This window comes from Anolis carolinensis, unplaced genomic scaffold (genome assembly GCF_035594765.1).
Source record: "Anolis carolinensis isolate JA03-04 unplaced genomic scaffold, rAnoCar3.1.pri scaffold_8, whole genome shotgun sequence".
Classification (NCBI taxonomy): Eukaryota; Metazoa; Chordata; class Lepidosauria; order Squamata; family Dactyloidae; genus Anolis; species Anolis carolinensis.
Window position 1 is genome coordinate 26,350,601 of NW_026943819.1, and position 20,069 is coordinate 26,370,669.

The following is a 20,069-nucleotide window of genomic DNA, read 5'->3' on the forward strand; positions in this document are numbered from 1 at the left end:
AATCTCTTGCCAAACTATATTTATTCACTGGGTTGCTGTGAGTTTTCCTGGCTGTATGGCCATGTCCCAGAAGCATTCTCTCCTGACGTTTTGCCCACATCTATGGCAGGCATCTTTAGAGGTTGTGAGGTCTGTTGGAAACTAAGAAAGTGGGGTTTATATATCTTTGGAAGGTCCAGGGTGGGAGAAAGAGCTCTTATCTGTTTGAGGCAAATGTGAATGTTGCAATTGGCCACATTGATTAGCACTGAATGGCCTTGCAGCTTCAAAGCCTGGCTGCTTCCTGTCTGGGAAAATCCTTTGTTGGAAGGTGTTAGCTGGCCCTGATTCTTTCCAGTTTTCTGAGTGTTGTTCTTTATTTACTGTCCTGATTTTAGAGGGTTTTTTTTAATACTGGGAGCCAGATTGTTTTCATTTTCATGGTATCCTCCTTTCTGCTGAAACTGTCCACACACTTGTGGATTTCAATTTATTCATCCAGAGAACTAACAACAAGTTCAAATTTGCTGGCTTCCTTTGGGTCTAGTTAAAGAAAAAATAAACAAGAAATAAATATTTTTTATACTACAAAGTCCTTTTACCTTGCTGTAATGTAGTAATGTCACAATAATAATAATAATAATAATAATAATAATAATAATACATTGCTATTTAGTGCCCACCTCTCCTTATCACCTTAATGCACAGTTGTTGGTCAGAAGGTCAAAATAAATGTGTTAAATCCTTTTTATATATAATAACATATAATATATAATAACAATAGAAACACAGCAATTTCCTCACATTGTAAGCCACCCTGAGTCCCCTTTGTGGGTGAGAAGGGCGGGGTAGAAATGTTGTAATAATAATAATAATAATAATAATAATAATAATAATAATAATAATAATAATAGGCAACAGTCGCATTGACGAAAAACAACAGGAAAAACTCAGCCGCTATCAAGACCTCAAGATTGAACTTCAAAGACTCTGGCAGAAACCAGTGCAGGTGGTCCCGGTGGTGATGGGCAAACTGGGTGCCGTGCCAAAAGATCTCAGCCGGCATTTGGAAACAATAGACATTGACAAAATCACGATCCGCCAACTGCAAAAGGCCACCCTACTGGGATCTGCACACATCATTCGAAAATACATCACACAGTCCTAAACACTTGGGAAGTGTTCGACTTGTGATACGAAATCCAGCATGTCTATTTTCTTTGCTGTGTCATAATATAATAATAATAATAATAATAATAATAATAATAAATTTTGCCAACTGCAAAAGGCCACCCTACTGGGATCTGCACGCATCATCCGAAAATACATCACACAGTCCTAGACACTTGGGAAGTGTTCGACTTGTGATACAAAATCCAGCATGTCTATTTTGTTTGCTGTGTCATAATATAATAAAAATAATAATAATAAATTTTGCTAACTGCAAAAGGCCACCCTACTGGGATCTGCGCGCATCATCCGAAAATACATCACACAGTCCTAGACACTTGGGAAGTGTTTGACTTGTGATTTTGTGATACGAAATCCAGCATATCTATCTTGTTTGCTGTGTCATAATAAAATAATAATAATAATAATAATAATAATAATAATAATAATAATAATAATAATAATAAGTCAATAATGGCTTGGAGAAACACAACAACAACAACAACAAGAAAGGCATCTTGGTGTTGTGGTTTGGATGTTGCATTGGAGACCAGGGTTCGAATCCCTGCTCAGTCATGGAAAACCATTAGCTGTCCATGGGCACATTCTCTCAGCTTCAGAAGAAATAAATAGTAAATACGTATATGAACGATATTGATGGTAAGTTTGCATTAGGGTCACAATACATGGGAAACAACTTGAAGCCACACAACAACAAGATGTGGAGCGGAGCTGTTAACCTCATTGCTCTCTATAAAGCAAAACAAAGCCCAGGCGTACTCTGTGAAGCTCAGTCAATTGCTTCCTTCAGGCAACTCTGATAAATCTGTTCACTTATTCGGTTTGCCAGCCACCCCCGCACCACCCCTTATGGGAGCAAATGGAGCTTTGTTTAAAAAGAAGTAGCAGCTTGCTTCCACGCAGACCAGTCATCAGCTCAGGAAACAGTCTGCAAATGTGTCAGAGTCAATTGTTTCCTACAAAGGATAATAGATTTCTAGGATTGTTTCTGCTCCACACCTAAATCAATTGTGCTTTCCAGGTTGAAAAAAAAATCCATTCGCACACGTTTGGCCAGGAAAAAAGGAGCATTTAATTGCTCTGTCGGATCAGCTTAAAGTGCATCCTAGAAGCCGGTTTTAAATGTCTCTGAGAGTTTCAAATTTGGCCAGGAATGCCTCTCCCAAGTAGTTAGCCATGACAAGTAGGATATCTATATATATAAAAGGGTAATGAAATTTTGGCCTAGGACAAAACAACAAAATTACACATCCCAGAAACACTAAACTTGGCAGCACAACCCCTCATCCATGCCTCTACGTTCATACAACAAAAAGCTCCAGCTACTCCAACAAAGGGTTCCCATAAGCCACAGCAACGCGTGGCCGGGCAAAGCTAGTCTATATATATATAAATGTAATGTGCGGTTTTTTTCATGGAGTAAACAACAAAACCACTGAATCAAATCACAACAAATTTGGCCACAAAAGACACAGTAATTCAATATATGTCTTTCAATCAGAAAACCTAGAAAAATAAAGTCCAAATAACAGAAAACCCCCAATTACTTACCAACTTGAATAGCACTGAACAGCCTTGCAGCTTCAAAGCCAGGCTGCTTCCCAACCAGAGGGATCCTCCATTGGCCACCTTGAATCGTACTGAACAGCCTTGCAGCTTCAAAGCCAGGCTGCTTCCTAATCAGAGGGATCCTCCATTGGCCACCTTGAATCGTACTGAACAGCCTTGCAGCTTAAAGCCAGGCTGCTTCCTAATCAGAGGGATCCTCCATTGGTCACCTTGAATAGCACTGAACAGCCTTGCAGCTTCAAAGCCAAGCTGCTTCCTAATCAGAGGGATCCTCCATTGGCCCCCTTGAATAGCACTGAATGGCCTTGTAGCTTCAAAGCCAGGCTGCTTCCTAACCAGAGGGATCTTCCATTGGCCATCTTAAATAGCACTGAACAGCCTTGTAGCTTCAAGGCCAGGCTGCTTCCTAACCAGAGGGATCCTCCATTGGCCACCTTGAATAGCACTGAACAGCCTTGCAGCTTCAAAGCCAGGCTACTTCCTAACCAGAGGGATCCTCCATTGGCCACCTTGAATACCACTGAACAGACAGGACAACGAAAAGCATGTCAAAGTTGTATAGAGAGACTTACCTCGATTTTGGGAATGCCAGCATTCACCCAGTAAAGCAGTTGACTGATGGGTTCAAAAGCCAATGCTTCAACTGTCTCCAGTCCTGTGCTGATGATAATCTCCTGCCCAGAACTTCCATTTAGACACAGACGCTGAAAACAAACAAGAGACCCAAGGCATCAGCAACTTCAATTAATCTTGTAAGTGAAGAAACATACGAAGGAGATACTCTTGAAGATGAGAAAAGTGCTACTCTTGGGTTAGGGCTGAAATATCATTCCTAATGAAACACAAAGACTCAAAAATGAACATGAAATCAAGTAGATATCAAACAATAACTTTGACGAAAGGATCTCCCATGACCCAGTACATTAAAATGAATTTGTATCTACTTCCACTTAGAATAGAAACTTATTTGATTGAGACCATTGCTAATAAAATAAACAGTAAACAAGACAGTGAATTCACTGTATCTAAGGAGGTTCAGTTCCAGAACCTGTTGTAAGTACAAAAAAAGCAATCATGCCTCATATTGTTAAATGACGGTTATATTTATTTATTTATTATTTAAACTTATATATGAATACATATGTTTCCATGTCCATTACTGCCATCTACTAATATTTACGATTCCTGAAAATAATGGACCGGAGGACCCACTGTATATTATTATTTGTTTTTCTCCTGCTTCAACTCTACTGCTGCCTGGTGTCCTAAAATTATCGTACTACAGAAGACAGGCCTGAGGGTTTGGTTCTTTCAGTTCTGTAAATTTATTTATTTACAGTATTTAAATACCGTGAAGGGGACTCAGGGCGGATCACATTATATACATATAGGGCAAACATTCAATGCCCATATACACATAGAACCGAGACAGAGACAGACACAGAGGCAATTTAACCTTCTCCTGATGTTCGATTCTGGCCACAGGGGGGAGCAGCTGCTTCATCATCCACTGTGACGGCACTTCCTCATTCCAACGTCATAAATTAGTTAAATATGCCTCCCCACTTTATAGGTGGTACCTTATTTCATACTTGATAGATGCAACTATCTTTTGGGTTGCTAGGTCAGCAACGAGCAGGGGCTATTTTTTTATTTTTTAATTGACGGGTGCTCACCCCGCCATGGGCTGGCCTCGAACACATGACTTCATGGTCAGAGTGATTTATTGCCACAGCCCGCCACAGCCCGGCCCCAGAAACATCCTCCATGAACACCTCTGTGGGGTGCTATCAGCCCACTCTTTCTTATCAATCCAATGCCAAAGAAGTCCTGTCTTGCACAGAAAGAGCCCTGAGGTCCAAAGGGCAAGCTCACCTGAATGATGTCGAGCGTCACATCTGCCCAATACAAGCAATTGTGATCGTAGTCAAAGTCAAGGGCCATGGCTCCACGCAACCCGGTCAGAGGCAACTCTTCGCTGACACCAGAGGACAGGTCATAGCGATGAATGGAGTACCGCGTGGTGTAGAGAATGAATTCGTTCTCCTCTAGAGGAAAGAGAAAAGGACTCATGAAGGAACATTCTGGACAACTGGTTGGATGGGAAGGAGTAAGGAGTGCATGACTGGGAATCAGTTGAGACGTAACTCAAATGACAAGGGGCGAACATGAATGCTATATTTGCACAAGAGACAAACATCACAGCATTGTGACATGTCCCTGTCTTTCCCTTGAAACCAATTCATCCAATTTTAACATTAGGCTTCCTCAGCTTGGGTGGGGAGGGCAGACTTGTAGCTCAGTACATTCAATAGAGATTAGTTTTCAGTGTCATGTCAGAACATCAGACACACAAATATTATGGACCCAAGTTCAGGTCCTAGGTGATCCATGATCCAGGCCCCTTCTACATTGCCATATAAAATCCAGATTATCTGCTTTGAACTGCATTATATGGCAGTGTAGATGCAGATACAGTAGAGTCTCACTTATCCAAGCTAAACGGGCCGGCAGAAGCTTGGATAAGTGAATATCTTGGATAATAAGGAGGGATTAAGGAAAAACCTATTAAACATCAAATTAGGTTATGATTTTACAAATTAAGCACCAAAACTTCAAATTGGACAGAAAAAAGTAGTTCAATACGCAGTAATGTTATGTTGTAATTACTGTATTTACGAATTTAGCACCAAAATATCACGATATATTGAAAACATTGACTACAAAAATGGCTTGGATTATCCAGAGGCTTGGATAAGCGAGGCTTGGATAAGTGAGACTCTACTGTAATACAGTTCAAAGCAGATGTTGATTATCGACTCTGATCATCTGGATTATGTGGCTGTGTAGAAGGGGCTCCAGTTACGACTATGGGCTAGTCACTTTCTGACAGCCTGCACTACCTTACCAGTGCCAGGTAAAGGTTTCCCCTGACATTAAGTCTAATCGTGTTCAACTCTGGGGGTTGGTGCCCACTTATATTTCTAAGATGAAGAGCTGGTGTTGTTCATAGACACCTCCTAGGTCATGTGGCCAGGAGCGCCGTTACCTTCCCGCAGAAGCAGTACCTATTGATCTACTAACATTTGTATGTTTTGAAACTGCTAGGTTGGCAGAAGCTGGGGCTACTAGCGGGAGCTCACTCCGCTCCCCGGATTTGAATCACTGACCTTTCGGTCAGCAAGTTCAGCAGCTCAGCGGTTTAATCCGCTGTGCCACTGGGGGCTCCAGTGTTACCATGAGGACAAAATAGAGATATATGTTGTTTATGAAGCTGGGAGCTCACTGGAAGAAAGTCAGGATACAAACATAACCAATAAATATTAAACAACTCATTTTGCAACACAAAAAAGACACTCTTCATTTCTTCTGCTACAGTGAGATCTCAGTATCCGCTCGGACTTGTTCCAAGGATCTCTTCTGGGTAGCAAAAATCCATTGATACTCAAGTCACAATATGGATAATGACATACAAAGTGGGGCTCTTTGTATAAAATAGCAAAATCAAGGTTTACTTTTGGGATTTTAAGAATCCCTGGATACAGAGGGCCAACTGTACATTAAGCTGACCCATCACTTACCTGCCAAAGGACATGGGACAGATTCCCCTTCCAGTCGGGCCTCAATGTCACCCCCTGAGCAAGTGTCTCCAGATACCCTGCGATACCTAACAAAGACAAAGAAAGTGTGTTTTCCAGGACAATGCAACTGCTGTTTAACAAACACAGGGCAGCACCCTGTTAAGCAGGTTTGAGAGGGAGAAAACCAGGCATTTCAGACTCAAAATAGTTTGCACATTCTCATTCTTCAAGGGCACTGCATGCATGCAAATGCACATATAAACACATTGGTGAGGGCTCTTAATTTGTTTGGACAAAAACTGGACATGAAAGTTGCTGAACTGCAAATTGGAGATGTCCCTTGTACTTTAAAGATTGTGCAGAAGTGAGGACCTTAACAGGTGTTGTTACTTGGTTACGTGATAAGCAACACCTGCTGAAATCAGTGCTTCTATGCAACCACGAAAGGTGCCGTTTCCGTCTCCAATTTTCATTCTAGCAACCCTAACAACACACAACTTTACAATATAATTAGCACCAGTCATTTACATTTCCTTATCAATGCCACTCACATCATCCTTGCTAGGCTTTGTCTCCTTACCCTTTAGTCTTCTTGTAAGTCGAGCCAACTGGACACGGCACGGGAGGAGAATAAGGCTTGCCAGCAAATTCGGGATCTGGGATGCAAACCTCTAGTGACAGGTCTTCGCTCAGCTTGAAGCCAAAATCGCTGAGCAGGAAGAAAAGAGGAAAAGGCAACTGAATGTAAGGGCATTGTATTAAGGACCGGGCTGTGGTGCAGGCTGGAAAGCAAGCCAGATGCAACAAATCAACAAATCACTCTGACCAAGAGGTCATAAGTTCGAGGCCAGCCCGGTGCCTGCGTCTTGTCTCTGTCTCTGTTCTATGTTTATATGGCACTGAATGTTTGCCTTTATGTGTGCAATGTGATCCGCCCTGAGTCCCCTTCGGGGTGAGAAAGAAGGGCGGAATATAAATACTGTAAATTAATTAATTAATTAATTAAGTATAGTTTCTAATTGTAAAAGATGCAAAACATCAGGAGTTCAGTAAAATCCAGTTGGCCAAAGGGAATATTTTTGGGAAAGTTCAAGTAACTCATAGAAAGCTCTCTCTATCAGATGATCCAAGAATGTGCTATATTTTTCAAGAAAGGATTTCCAAATACAGTCGGTCCTCCACGTCTAACAGATTTAAACTTTTGCAGATGGATTATTCAGAAATTGGATTATTACGTTCTCTCCACAAATCTCTAGGTACACAGGGGTGTCTCTATAGTCAACTTCCATCTACGGACTTGGGCACTGCAAGCCAGAAATGACTTGAAATGACTGGATCACTGATTTATGTTTCCACAAAAGGCTGTGCTGTGGGTAACTCTATAAATTTGTGGAGACCAAAATACACTGCTTGTGGTAATATGAAAATACAGTAGAGTCTCACTTATCCAACATAAACGGGCCGGCAGAACGTTGGATAAGCGAATATGTTGGATAATAAGAAGGGATTAAGGAAAAGCCTATTAAACATCTAATTATGCTATGATTTTACAAATTAAGCAGCAAAACATCAAGTTATACAACAAATTTGACTGAAAACGTAGTTCAATACGCAGTAATGCTATGTAGTAATTACTGTATTTACGAATTTAGCACCAAAATATCACGATATATTGAAAACATTGACTACAAAAGTGCGTTGGATAATCCAGAACGTTGGATAAGTGAATGTTGGATAAGTGAGACTCTACTGTAACCAAATAAACTCAATGTATATATTACAATAACATATATCCCAAAAAACAGGACTGTTCCAATCGCATAGAAGTAGAAACCAGCGGTTCTTCTCTTGAAGTATAAAGCCAAGTTTTTCATGTAAGTAAATGTCCTGTTCTTTATTACGTATCAGTAGACTCCAGTTCTCATATAACTTGACTCAAACCTGCAACCGGTTTCGACTCACAGGAGTCTTCGTCAGGCGGTTGGGTCTACAAATAATACGTATCATAAATATATACATGCAATCAAAAAATTTGTACAGAAAGTTTGCGAAGAAGTTTACAAAAAAGTATATTCAGGCATTCTACTTGAAGTAAGTTTCTACTTCTATGCGATTGGAACAGTCTGTTTTTTGGGATATATGTTATTGTAATATATACATTGAGTTTATTTGGTTATTTTCATATTACCACAAGCAGTGGATTTTGGTCTCCAGAGTTTTAGGGGAACCCATTGTTCTTTTAGGTATAACTCTATAAATTTACCACTCATAGTCTTCTCGGGTGCAAGAACAATTGGAGACCATGACCGGTCGATCAAAATCTTCCCCGTTGAAACACGTCGCGTGGGGAGTTCGTCTTTTGAAGACCGTTTTGTGCCCCAAAAGGCATTCGTTGCCTCGTTCGTCAGAAGGAGACCAGAGTTTGTAATCATTTTCCGTGCAAGGCACTCCTGGATAGCAAAATTGGATTATTAAAAAGACTATTAATACAAAAAAACCCACAAACATGTACTATTGTTACATATCACTTTTAGAAAACAAAACTAGCTGTGGCCAGCCACGCATTGCTGTGGCGAAGTCTGGTGGTATGGGAAATAAAGTATTGAGGAATTGGTGGTAGTTAAGGTAAAGGGTAAAGGTTTTCTCCTGACATTAAGTACAGTTGTGTTCGACTGCACACTGAAATGGATTATATGGCAGTGTGGAGTCAAGATAATTCAGTTCAAAGCAGATAATATAAGATTATAAATGGGTTATATAGCTGTGTGGAAGGGCCTTGAGTCTACACTGCCATATAATCCAGTTCAAATCCGATAATCTGTATTTTATAGGCAGTGGGGAAGAGGCCTAACTCTGCCTGTCCCCTGGGCTGAGTGGGTTGCCAGGAGACCAAGTGGGCGGAGCTTAGCCTTCTAACTGGCAGCAATTGGATAAAAACAATTATTCCTCTCCCTCTAATTAGGACTTTATATTTCTTTTCTTTTTGTTGTATGAACGCAGAGGCATGGATGAGGGCTTGTGCTGCCAAGTTTAGTGTTTCTGGGATGTGTAGTTTTGTTGTTTTGTCCTAGGCCGAAATTTCGTTACCCTTTTATATATATAGATTAGGTTAGGAAGGAAAGGCACAACTGTAGAGAGAAGTGTTGAACTTGGTTTCCTCCTACAGCTTGCAAGCATCATTTAAACTTGGAGGTACAAACATGAGTCTAATTAAAAGAATCCAGCACTATTTTAAAACCATCAAACACAACCTACCAATTGCATGGGATGGACCATAAAAGGCTTGCAAAACTACCTGCTCCCTCTGCAAATCTATTTCTTGCTTCTCCAAGCGACAGAGATAAGGAACGGGAAGGCAGGTGCAAGAGAAATGATCTCATGGGAAAAATTCTGGCTTTTAAAAAGTGGTTTATACTGGCATAATCTTTGTGAGAGCAACACTGCCTTCGGGTGAAGAACTCTCGGTTTCATGGGCCTTGTAATTCATATATTCCAGCTTTGAAGCTGTTCCTGCGTTCTGGTCTTGTGAGGCATAGTTTTGCCTGCCTTGGATACATGTCATGGACTTATTTTAGAGACTTTCTCTGTATGGAATTTTGTACCTTTGGCTTTTATGGAAATAACCTTTTGAAATTCTGCTTGCTTTTCATATATTCAGCTTTTATTATAGTCCGCTTTCAATAAACATTGGATCAACTGGACAGTGCACGGTTTGCGGTGAAAAGAGGTTCCAGGGCCTTGGTGCAACAGATGAATGCATTTTGCAAACAAAAGTGTTACACATTGCTGTATGGTGTTCTGCAGAGCAGTAATAGAATGACTTGGAGCATCTTATTATTATTTTTAAAAGCTTTCCAGCTACCAAGTGGTCCACTTATAATGCAGCATTAGAAGACACTGGTTATACACGGCATCCAAATTTATTCTTCTGCCAAACTTACACGCCTCTCTGATTTGGATGTGCGATTTCACGGCAGCATTTTAATCACCGCTAATACATTTTGTAGAGCCGTTTCCAGGGAAGAGAATTCTCCCTCCCCTGTAAATCAACACTGTTTCCACAAGAAAGAAAGAGGGAGGGAAAATGGCTATTCCATCTATATATATAAAAGGGTAATGAAATTTCGGCCTAGGACAAAACAACAAAACTACACATCCCAGAAATACTAAACTTGGCAGCACAAGCCCTTATCCATGCCTCTACGTTCATACAACAAAAAGAAAAAATAATAAAGTCTTAATTAGAGGGAGAGGAATAATTGTTTTTATCCAATTGCTGCCAGTTAGAAGGCTAAGCTCCGCCCACTTGGGCTCCTAGCAACCCACTCAGACAGGCAGAGTTAGGCCTCACTTAGGCCTCTTCCACACTGCCTATAAAATACAGATTATCTGATTTTAACTGGATTATATGGCAGTGTAGACTCAAGGCCCTTTCACACAGCTATATAACCCATTTATAATCTTATTTTATCTGCTTTGAACTGGATTATCTTGACTATTTCCCATACCACCATACTTCGCCACAGCAACGCGTGGCCGGGCACAGCTAGTACTATATAAGGTTTGACTCCACCTTATCTGTCATGACTTAATGCTATGGAATCAAGGCCCTTCCACACAGCTATATGACCCATTTATAATGGGCTTAATATCAGGGAAAACCTTTATCTTTTACCTTAACTACCACCAATTCCTCAATATTTATTTCCCATACCACCATACTTCGCCACAGCAACGCGTGGCCGGGCAAAGCTAGTTACAAGATAAGATGTAATAAGTATGCTTACTAGCTATGGAGCAAACACTACTGAGTCTAAGAGGAATTACATCTGAGTAAGCATATTTTCACAACCAACTCTCTCACTCACCCAGGACATCAGTGGTATTGATCTGCAGGATAAGCCAACTGTGCCCATTCTCTTTGTAGGAGCCAAAGATGGTGAAAATGGTGCTCTTTTCACCAGGCTCTGTCAGAAGGCCATAAACAAAGACTGGTTTCTCTGAGAAGGTGAACGTCTTCCAGGTCTCGCCTTCATTCGTGCTGTACCTACGGATGTACACAGGACAGACAGACAGACCATGACAGCTTGCTGAACACGACCCACAGCAAATCCAATGGAAAAAAAAAACTTTGCTGAGACAGATCTGCCAGCTTCTTTTACTTACTTGAGCTGGTTTGTCTCTGTGCCTTGAGTCACTGCCATGATGATCCCGCCATGGTCAGCCCAAGAATAATAGTGGGGTCCAGACAAGACCTGAAGGAAGAAGCAAATGGTATGATGGGTTCGTACAGGATACGGCATCATAGCAGTCGTCTTCTATGTGCTGAAATCAAGAGCTACATTGAAATAAGATACCAAGCCATCCAACCAACCAGACCCACACTTGTTCAAACAGGTTCTACTATGTCAGCAATTTGCCACCTTTTAGATGTCCATGTTTCTAGTGATCGAGGCATTTCAGAATTAATTTCAGGGTTCTGGGTCTGTATTCTTGACACCTCCAACCCATGAACAAGTGTTTTGGTGACTCCTGAGCACTTTCCCCCCAAAAAATGTATAAATCTATATATTAAAAAAATGTAATGTGAGTTTTACTATGGAGTAAACAACAAAACCACTGAACCAAATCACACCAAATTTGGCCACAAAAGACACAGTCATCCAAAATATGTCTTTCAATAAAAAAGCGGCTCTTTTTAAAATATATTTATTGGGCTTTTGATCTTATAAAATAAAATAAGTTTACAACGAAAGAGTGGGAACATTTTGGTTGTATAGAAAGTAGGAATACAAGGGGAAAAAGAGGCTAAGAGAGAGGAAAAAAGGGGGGGGAAAGAGAAAAAAGATATATGCATGTACAGTAGAGTCTCACCTATCCAACACTCGCTTATCCAACATTCTGGATTATCCAATGCATTTTTGTAGTCAATGTTTTCAATATATCATGATATTTTGTGCTAAATTCATTAATACAGTAATTACAACATAACCTTACTGCATATTGAACTACTTTTTCTATCAAATTTGTTGCATAACATGATGTTTTGGTGCTTAATTTGTAAAATCATAACCTAATTTGATGTTTAATAGGCTTTTCCTTAATGCCTCCTTATTATCCAACATATTCGCTTATCCAACGTTCTGCCGGCCCATTTACGTTGGATAAGTGAGACTCTACTGTATATATTTAAAAAGGAGATTCTATCTAACAATAGTGAATTCTAAAAGGAAAAAAAAATAAAAAAGAAAAGATTTTTTAAAAATTTAAAAAAAGTTTGTTGACTTCCTTCTTATTTTGATAGTCCTATAATTTAAATCCAGTCCATATATTCTCGTTTCAGTTCTACTTCCCCACTGTCTTCTTCTATTCCTTGAGATTGCATACTTTCAACAAATGAGGTCTATCTTCATCTGTTTCAGATAATCTTTTACCAGGTCCCAGTTAGTTTCTTTCTTGGGTAAGCCGTGGTTGGGCATTAACCAATATGTAAGTCGGTCCATAAAAAGCGACTGAGGGTGCTACTTCAGCTACTCCAGAAAACAGCCAGACTTTGAGGCTGCAAGGCTATTCACTGCTATTCCACTGGCCAACAACAAAGCCACAGCAACACGTGGCTGGGCAAAGCTAGTCTATATATATAAAAGAGTGATGGCATCACAGCGACCCACAAAACAACAAAACTACAGGCCCCCCAACCCCGAAATTTGACAACACAACCCATCATCCATGGCTCTAGGTTGATACGACAAAAATAAAAGAAAAATAAAGTCCTAATTAGAGAGAGAGGAATAATTGCTTTTATCCAATTGCTGCCAGTTAGAAGGCTAAGCTCCTCCAACTTGGTCTCCTAGCAACCCAATAAAAATAACAAAAAACACTAAAAATAATTAAAAACACTAAAAATTAATACAATAAAATACTATAATAACAGAAAATAACTAAAAATAATACAAGAAAATAATAAAATATAATAAATAAAAAGATAACTTACAATAAAATTAATAAAAAAATACAAATAACGTCAAATAAAAATTACACAACAATTTTTAACCAATACCACCACCACTTTGCCACAGCAACGCGTGGCCGGGCACAGCTAGTACATAACAACAAGACTCATGTTAAGAATCTCTTTCGCAGCTGCTCTCCTCCTCCTACCAGCCTCGGCCAAACCAAACCAAAACTGCTCTTGGAGAGGTAAGGAAGTGGCTCCATTCACAGTATTTAAACACTTTGCAGATGTTCACAACAGCCTTAGACTCACACCAGTCGGAGGGAGCTGACCGCAAAACCCACGGCAAAACAGACCACCCAACCAGCCAAAAGTAGGCACAAAATTTGGGCCAAGTCTTTACTCTGATGGAAGAGGGCACAAATGCTTTAGCTGCTCACACAGGCATCCGTTTCCTCCATCCACCCAACCAACCCCCAGCCAAAGAAGACAGAATCTCACCAAACTGTGGTGATGTTTTTCATGGAGGGGTGCCAAACATAACTTTGGAAACTTAAGATATGAAATCAAACCCACCAGCCATGGTTTTGTGGGGAGGCCCCGGTGGTGAGCAATGTTGCCTTTACATTCCAAAGGATACATGTTTAGTTTCTGAACCAAGCAATGCAATGATCCAGATCAACGTAGAAGGTCTACGCTTTCGACTTTTCCTCTAACTGTGATTTTTTTTAGTGCTGTTTGCATTTAATTCTATTTTAATGCTTGCATTTTTGAATATTTCAAATTGTATACTAATGCTTTTATGTCAAGTCGCTTTGACTCTCCTTTGGGGAGATAATGCTGAGTATAAATAAATATAAGAAGAAGAAGAAGACTAATAATCTGTGAGACATGGGAGCTGGGGAAAAGGCAGGGCTGACTATTCTGAATATATAGAAGGAACATTTTTCCTTGACAGCTGAAGTGGGAATCCTGTGGTCATCCAGAAGTAGTCAACTGCAACTTTTATTGGCTCAAGTTGGCACAATGAATGGTAAGGCATCACAAGTGATGCAGACCAGCAACATCTTGAAGGCAAGTGACATATATATGCACAGGATAAGTTTCTTAGATGCAGTAAAATGAAAATCTCAGGCATGGCGCATAAATCTAGTCCTTAGGATTGTCAAAGAACGCTAGAGTTTTACAGTTTCTCTAAAGCAAGAATGGACAAAAAGGACCCACTAAGGTCCAACATTTTAATCACATCATTTTCCAGGCACATTTTGCCTTAACATTAATCAGAAATCTCCCTAAATGCATGAGAGCCATACAAATACCCTTACCCAGTCTCACAGAACTCTGTAGTATCTCCAAATACTTGTTTTCTCCTGTAATCACTCTCAACATTGCAACAAGATGACACATATCCTCACTTTCTGCTGACCACAAAAGGAAGATTTCATGGAGAATGCTTCCGAATTCCACAAGCCTTACCTCTTTCCACCGGACACCGGCGCTACTGGAGATGTACACGTTCATTTTGCTCGCCATGTTCTTCCCCACAGAACCTAAAGAACAAAACAGGCAAATCTTCAAAATTTCTCTCGTGGTATTTTAAATGTATAATTCTTCCATGAGATGCACCTTACTGCTACACAGTGCCTTAGGAGTCAAACGGGATCATGCCAAAGCCTAAGCTGGTGGTTCTCAACTTGCGGGTCTTCAGATGTTTTGGCCTTCAACTCCTAACCTCTGGTAAACTGGCTGGGATGTTTGGGAGTTGTAGGCCAAAACACCTGGGGACCCACAGGTTGAGAACCACTGGCCTAAGCCAATGCAACTTCGGGATGTGGTACAAAACAGTTTTTGGTAACCAAGATAACAGCAAGATGGAAAGTTAATGATTTTAAGTCATGTTTGCAATGAGCATAATATGAGCTCACCTAACTGGAAGTAGAGCAGAGAAAAAAGCGAGCAAGCGGTAAACCAGGTTGGGCAACTCAGGGAAGGACGCATTTTATTTATTTACTACATTTATATCCCGCTCTTCTCACTCTGAAGGGGACTCAGAGCAGCTTACAAATCAAATGAACATACAATATATTATTAGCATAGGACAATATAAGCATTAAATTACTATATTGTACTATCTATATATATAAAAGAATGATGGAATCCTGGCGACCGCCAAAACAACAAAACTAAACACCCCACAACCTCAAAAATTGACAACACAACCCATCATCCACGCCTCTAGGTTGATACAACAAAAAGAAAAGAAAAATAAAGTCCTAATTAGAGGGAGAGGAATAATTGTTTTTATCCAATTGCTGCCAGTTAGAAGGATAAGCTCCGCCCACTTGGTCTCCTAGCAACCCACTCACCCAGGGGACAGGCAAATTTAGGCCTCACTTAGGCCTCTTCCACACTGCCTATAAAATACAAGTTATCAGATTTTAACTGGATTAGATGGCAGTGTAGACTCAAGGCCCTTCCACACAGCTATATAACCCATTTATAATCTTATATTATCTGCTTTAACTGGATTATCTGGACTCCACACCTTTACCCTTTACCTTAACTACCACCAATTCCTCAATACTTTATTTCTCATACCACCATACTTCGCCACAGCAATGCGTGGCCGGGCACAGCTAGTACCATTATATAGTTTGTTTGTTTTTTCCGTGTCAGGAGCAACCGGAGTTGCTTCTGGAGTGAGAGAATTGGCCGTCTGCAAGGACGTTGCCCAGGGGACATTGCCCAGATGTTTTTTGATGTTTTACTATCCTTGTGGGAGGCTTCTCTCATGTCCCCGCATGGAGCTGCAGCTGATAGAGGGAGCTCATCCACGCTCTCCCCGGGTGGGATTCGAACCTGGCAACCTTCAGGTCAGCAACCCAACCTTCAAGTCACAAGGCTTTTATCCCCTAGGCCACCGGAGGCTCCACTATATGGTAATATTACTAGTAATATTACATTTAGTATACTCGTATAATATATAATTAATATTATTATATTGGATTATTAGTAGTATAATATTGTATTCCATTATAATATTATAATCAATATATGTATATACAATATATTATATATTCATAAATTATATATATATATATATATACACACACACACACACACACACACACACACACACACACACACCCTGTTTCCCCGAAAATAAGACAGTGTCTTATATTAATTTTTGCTTCCAAAGATGCGCTAGGTCTTATTTTCAGGGGATGTCTTATTTTTCCACAAAGAAGAATTCACATTTATGGTTGAATTTTTAAAAAAATGAAAATGTATTATCTACTGTACAGTAGTTGTCATCACAAACCAGCATAACCAAACTGTGAATCCTTTCAAGAATTTCTATATTATATTTTATTCTTTCTCTCTCTCTCTCCTCGCTACTTCCTACTATCTCTTAAGTTATTATCTGTTCTCCCACTTTCAATAAACTATATTTCTGTTCGTATGTAAATTTATGTTGTTGTTGGGCTTGTCCCTGTGCAAACTGCCCTGAGTCCCTCCTGGGAGATGGAGGTGGGATACAAGAATAAAGTTATTATCTTATTATTATTATTTCTTGATACTACCTTTATTTCCATGTACAACAATCTATGATATGTAGATTTATCAATCCTGCATGCTTCCAAACAAAAACTTTGCTAGGTCTTACTTTCAGGGGAGGTCTTATATTTAGCAATTCAGCAAAACCTCTACTAGGTCTTATTTTCTGGGGATGTCTTATTTTCAGGGAAACAGGGTATATATATATAAATTAGCATAGTATGTTTCTATGGCACAGGAGACAAGATGGAACTATCTTCCTGGCTTTTTAGGGTCGCACCTACCATCACATTCCATGCAAAAGGACCCCAATATTTTGCTCTCAGATGTTTTCATTCTATAGTGGGTGAGGAACTTTTTACCATGTTTCAAGGGACCGGTGGGACATTACAGGCTCAGGACACCTTCTTTATTAACACTAGTGATTTGTTCATGTCTTGCTTTTGGAAAGGTCTCTCCTGAGTGCAAAACGGCCCCAAAATGTGTCAAAACACCTTTCCAAGTTCATTTTAGAGAAGGCATGTTGATCAAGTAAAGGGATTTGAACTCTAGGGATAATAAAAAAGAGCCTTGAGGATTGATCCATCCTATGGGCTGTCATTTTCTCCCTTTTGCTCCATAACCTGGAGTCAAAACATACCTGTTGCAATGATCAGTCCCGGAGCAGACTCTTTGGACAAGATGGGCATCCGGCGCAACTGGAAGTTGAGGAGCTGACTCAGCCGCTGTGCCAAGTGAAGTGAGCAGCCTTTGGAAAGCTAGGAGAGAGCAACAATTCTAATATAAATTGAATCATCCTGCAGGGAAAAGGTGCAGAGCCCTGTCCTAATAACTTGGGGTCATCTCCATATATGAAAGTTCCTTTGGTTGGATTGACACTCCAGAATCTCCCAAATTATTTCTACAATGGCAATACAAAGAATGGACTTTCCCAAGACAACAATTTTGGGAAGGCTGTGCAAAATTCCCTTCCTGTATACATTTCTGGATGGTCAATGTGCTACACTGCAAATGCAAATACAGTAGAGTCTCACTAATCCAAGCCTGGCTCATCCAAGCCTCTGGATAATCCAAGCCATTTTTGTAGTCAATGTTTTCAATATATAGTGATATTTTGGTGCTAAATTCGTAAATACAGTAGAGTCTCACTTTTCCAAGCTAAACGGGCCAGTAGAAGCTTGGATAAGCGAATATCTTGGATAATAAGGAGGGATTAAGGACAGAAAAAGTAGTTCAATACGCAGTAATGTTATGTTGTAATTACTGTATTTACAAATTTAGCACCAAAATATCACGCTATATTGAAAACATTGACTACAAAAATGGATTGGATAATCCAGAGGCTTGGATAAGCGAGGCTTGGATTAGTGAGACTCTACTGTACAGTAATTACAACATAACATTACTGCGTATTGAACTACTTCTTCTGTCAAATTTGTTGTATAACATGAAGCTTTGGTGCTTAATTTGTAAAATCATAACCTAATTTGATGTTTAATAGGCTTTTCCTTAATCCCTCTTTATTATCCAAGATAGTCGCTTATCCAAGCTTCTGCCGGCCCGTTTAGCTTGGATAAGTGAGACTCTACTGTAGTTAATTTGACATAATATCTAGGAAAAAATAGGAGAGTAAAAAACTCATGGAGGAGAAACAAGATCCCAGCGGCTCTTTAAAGTTCTGGTGAATTTATTGTTGCTCATTTGTCTGTCAGATTAATGCTTTTTCTGCTCTCTTTATAAAAAAAATCTTGAAAATTGAATGTAAAAAGTAAACATGGCAGTAAATAACGAGGATACAAAGAGACAATTAAGAAGCCCAGCAGGAGAGCAAAACACTCAAGGTAAAATCCACCTTAAAATTGGGTAAAGACGTAAGTAGGAGCATAAAACATTTCAAACTGAAGGCTAATTACGCTTCTATGCTGGTACCTTCATTAATAAGATTAAGAGAAATAAGGGATGTTTTACGCAGGTGCCCAAAAGGCCAAAGAAAACATTTCCTTGTTGTTTTTTCCATTTGTTTTCATCTATATGCCATCTTTGCCCGAAAGAACTCAAGCTCTTTAGATCTAATTGCTCAAGGGGTTGCTTTGCCCATTTGAAAAACTGGCACCGAGACCAGAAAATCAGTGCCAAAGGGTTTGGGTTAATTATCTCCCAGATCAAGACCAAATTCTAATTTGAGGTAGCTTTGCGAGGCCACCACTAACAAGTGGGTAAGCTTAAATGTGGTCAGCGAGACCAAAAGAAAGCAGACCGGGCCAGATGTAATTTCTACGTCAGTTCTACTCGGTTCTAGGCAAGACTTTTCAGAAGCAAGTCTCCGTGTTTTGGTGTACAACTCCCAGAAATCCCAGCCAGTTTACCAGCTGTTAGGATTTCTGGGAGTCGCATTATTTATTTATTTATTTGCAGTATTTATATTCCGCCCTCCTTTCTCACCCCAAAAGGGGACTCAGGGCAGATCACAATGCACATATACATGGCAAAATATCAATGCCATTAGACATATAGACAGACACAGAGACAATTTAACATTTTCTAGCTTCCGGCTTCATGAGAGTATGCTCAATTCCGGCCACAGGGGGAGATGCCAATTCATCGTCCACTGTGACACCGAGTCCTTGATGGAGTACTTCCTCATTCCTTTTCTGCACAGGAAGTTTTATGGTGTTGTAAATTAGTTAAATTAGCCTCCCTGCATAAAGCGATACCTATATTTTCTACTTGACAGATGCAACTGTCCTTCAAGCTGCTTAGGTCAAGAGTGGGTTAGGCTATTAAAAGGTTGGGAGCTCAATCCGACCTGGGCTTCGATCTCATAACCTTTCAGTCGGTAATGATTTATTGCAGCTGGCTACTAACCAGTTGTGCCACAGCCCAGCCAAAACATCTGGAGACCCACAGGTTGAGCACCACTGCTCCAAAACACTATGATGACCAAAGGTTGGGAACCACTACTTTAGAGAGATGAAAGGCTGTGCAGAAAGACTGAGGAGCTATGAAATGGTGGGAATCTATTTTTAGCCATTTCACAGATCCCCAGTCTCTCTACAGCCTCTGTCTAAGTTATTTTCTACTTATGCCTCTTCTACACTTCCATATAAAATCCAGAGTACCTGATCTGAACTGGATTATATGGCAGTGCAGACTCATATAATCCACTTCAAAGCAGATAATGTGGCAGTGTAGAAGGGGCTGAAATAAAAAATAAGTCAGACAGAGGCTGTAGAGAG

The 20,069-nt window shown here is 40.1% G+C and overlaps 1 protein-coding gene across 4 annotated transcripts in view; it reads right to left on the reverse strand.

The window, feature by feature from the left end:
• Window positions 1-20,069, reverse strand: part of sorl1 (sortilin related receptor 1) — a 121,269-nt gene that overhangs the window by 49,031 nt on the left and 52,169 nt on the right. For all 4 annotated transcript variants that reach the window (XR_010000494.1, XR_010000495.1, XM_062961415.1 and 1 more), the window contains exons 10-18: window positions 17,474-17,591; window positions 14,752-14,825; window positions 11,487-11,575; window positions 11,189-11,367; window positions 8,584-8,770; window positions 6,901-7,029; window positions 6,321-6,406; window positions 4,615-4,787; window positions 3,312-3,443 (exon numbers count right to left, since the gene is read on the reverse strand). Coding sequence is in view for 2 of the 4 variants with exons in the window: in XM_062961415.1 (XP_062817485.1) it covers window positions 3,312-3,443; window positions 4,615-4,787; window positions 6,321-6,406; window positions 6,901-7,029; window positions 8,584-8,770; window positions 11,189-11,367; window positions 11,487-11,575; window positions 14,752-14,825; window positions 17,474-17,591 (1,167 nt within the window). In the remaining 2 variants the exon portion in view is untranslated. The remainder of the gene's footprint in view (window positions 1-3,311; window positions 3,444-4,614; window positions 4,788-6,320; window positions 6,407-6,900; window positions 7,030-8,583; window positions 8,771-11,188; window positions 11,368-11,486; window positions 11,576-14,751; window positions 14,826-17,473; window positions 17,592-20,069) is intronic.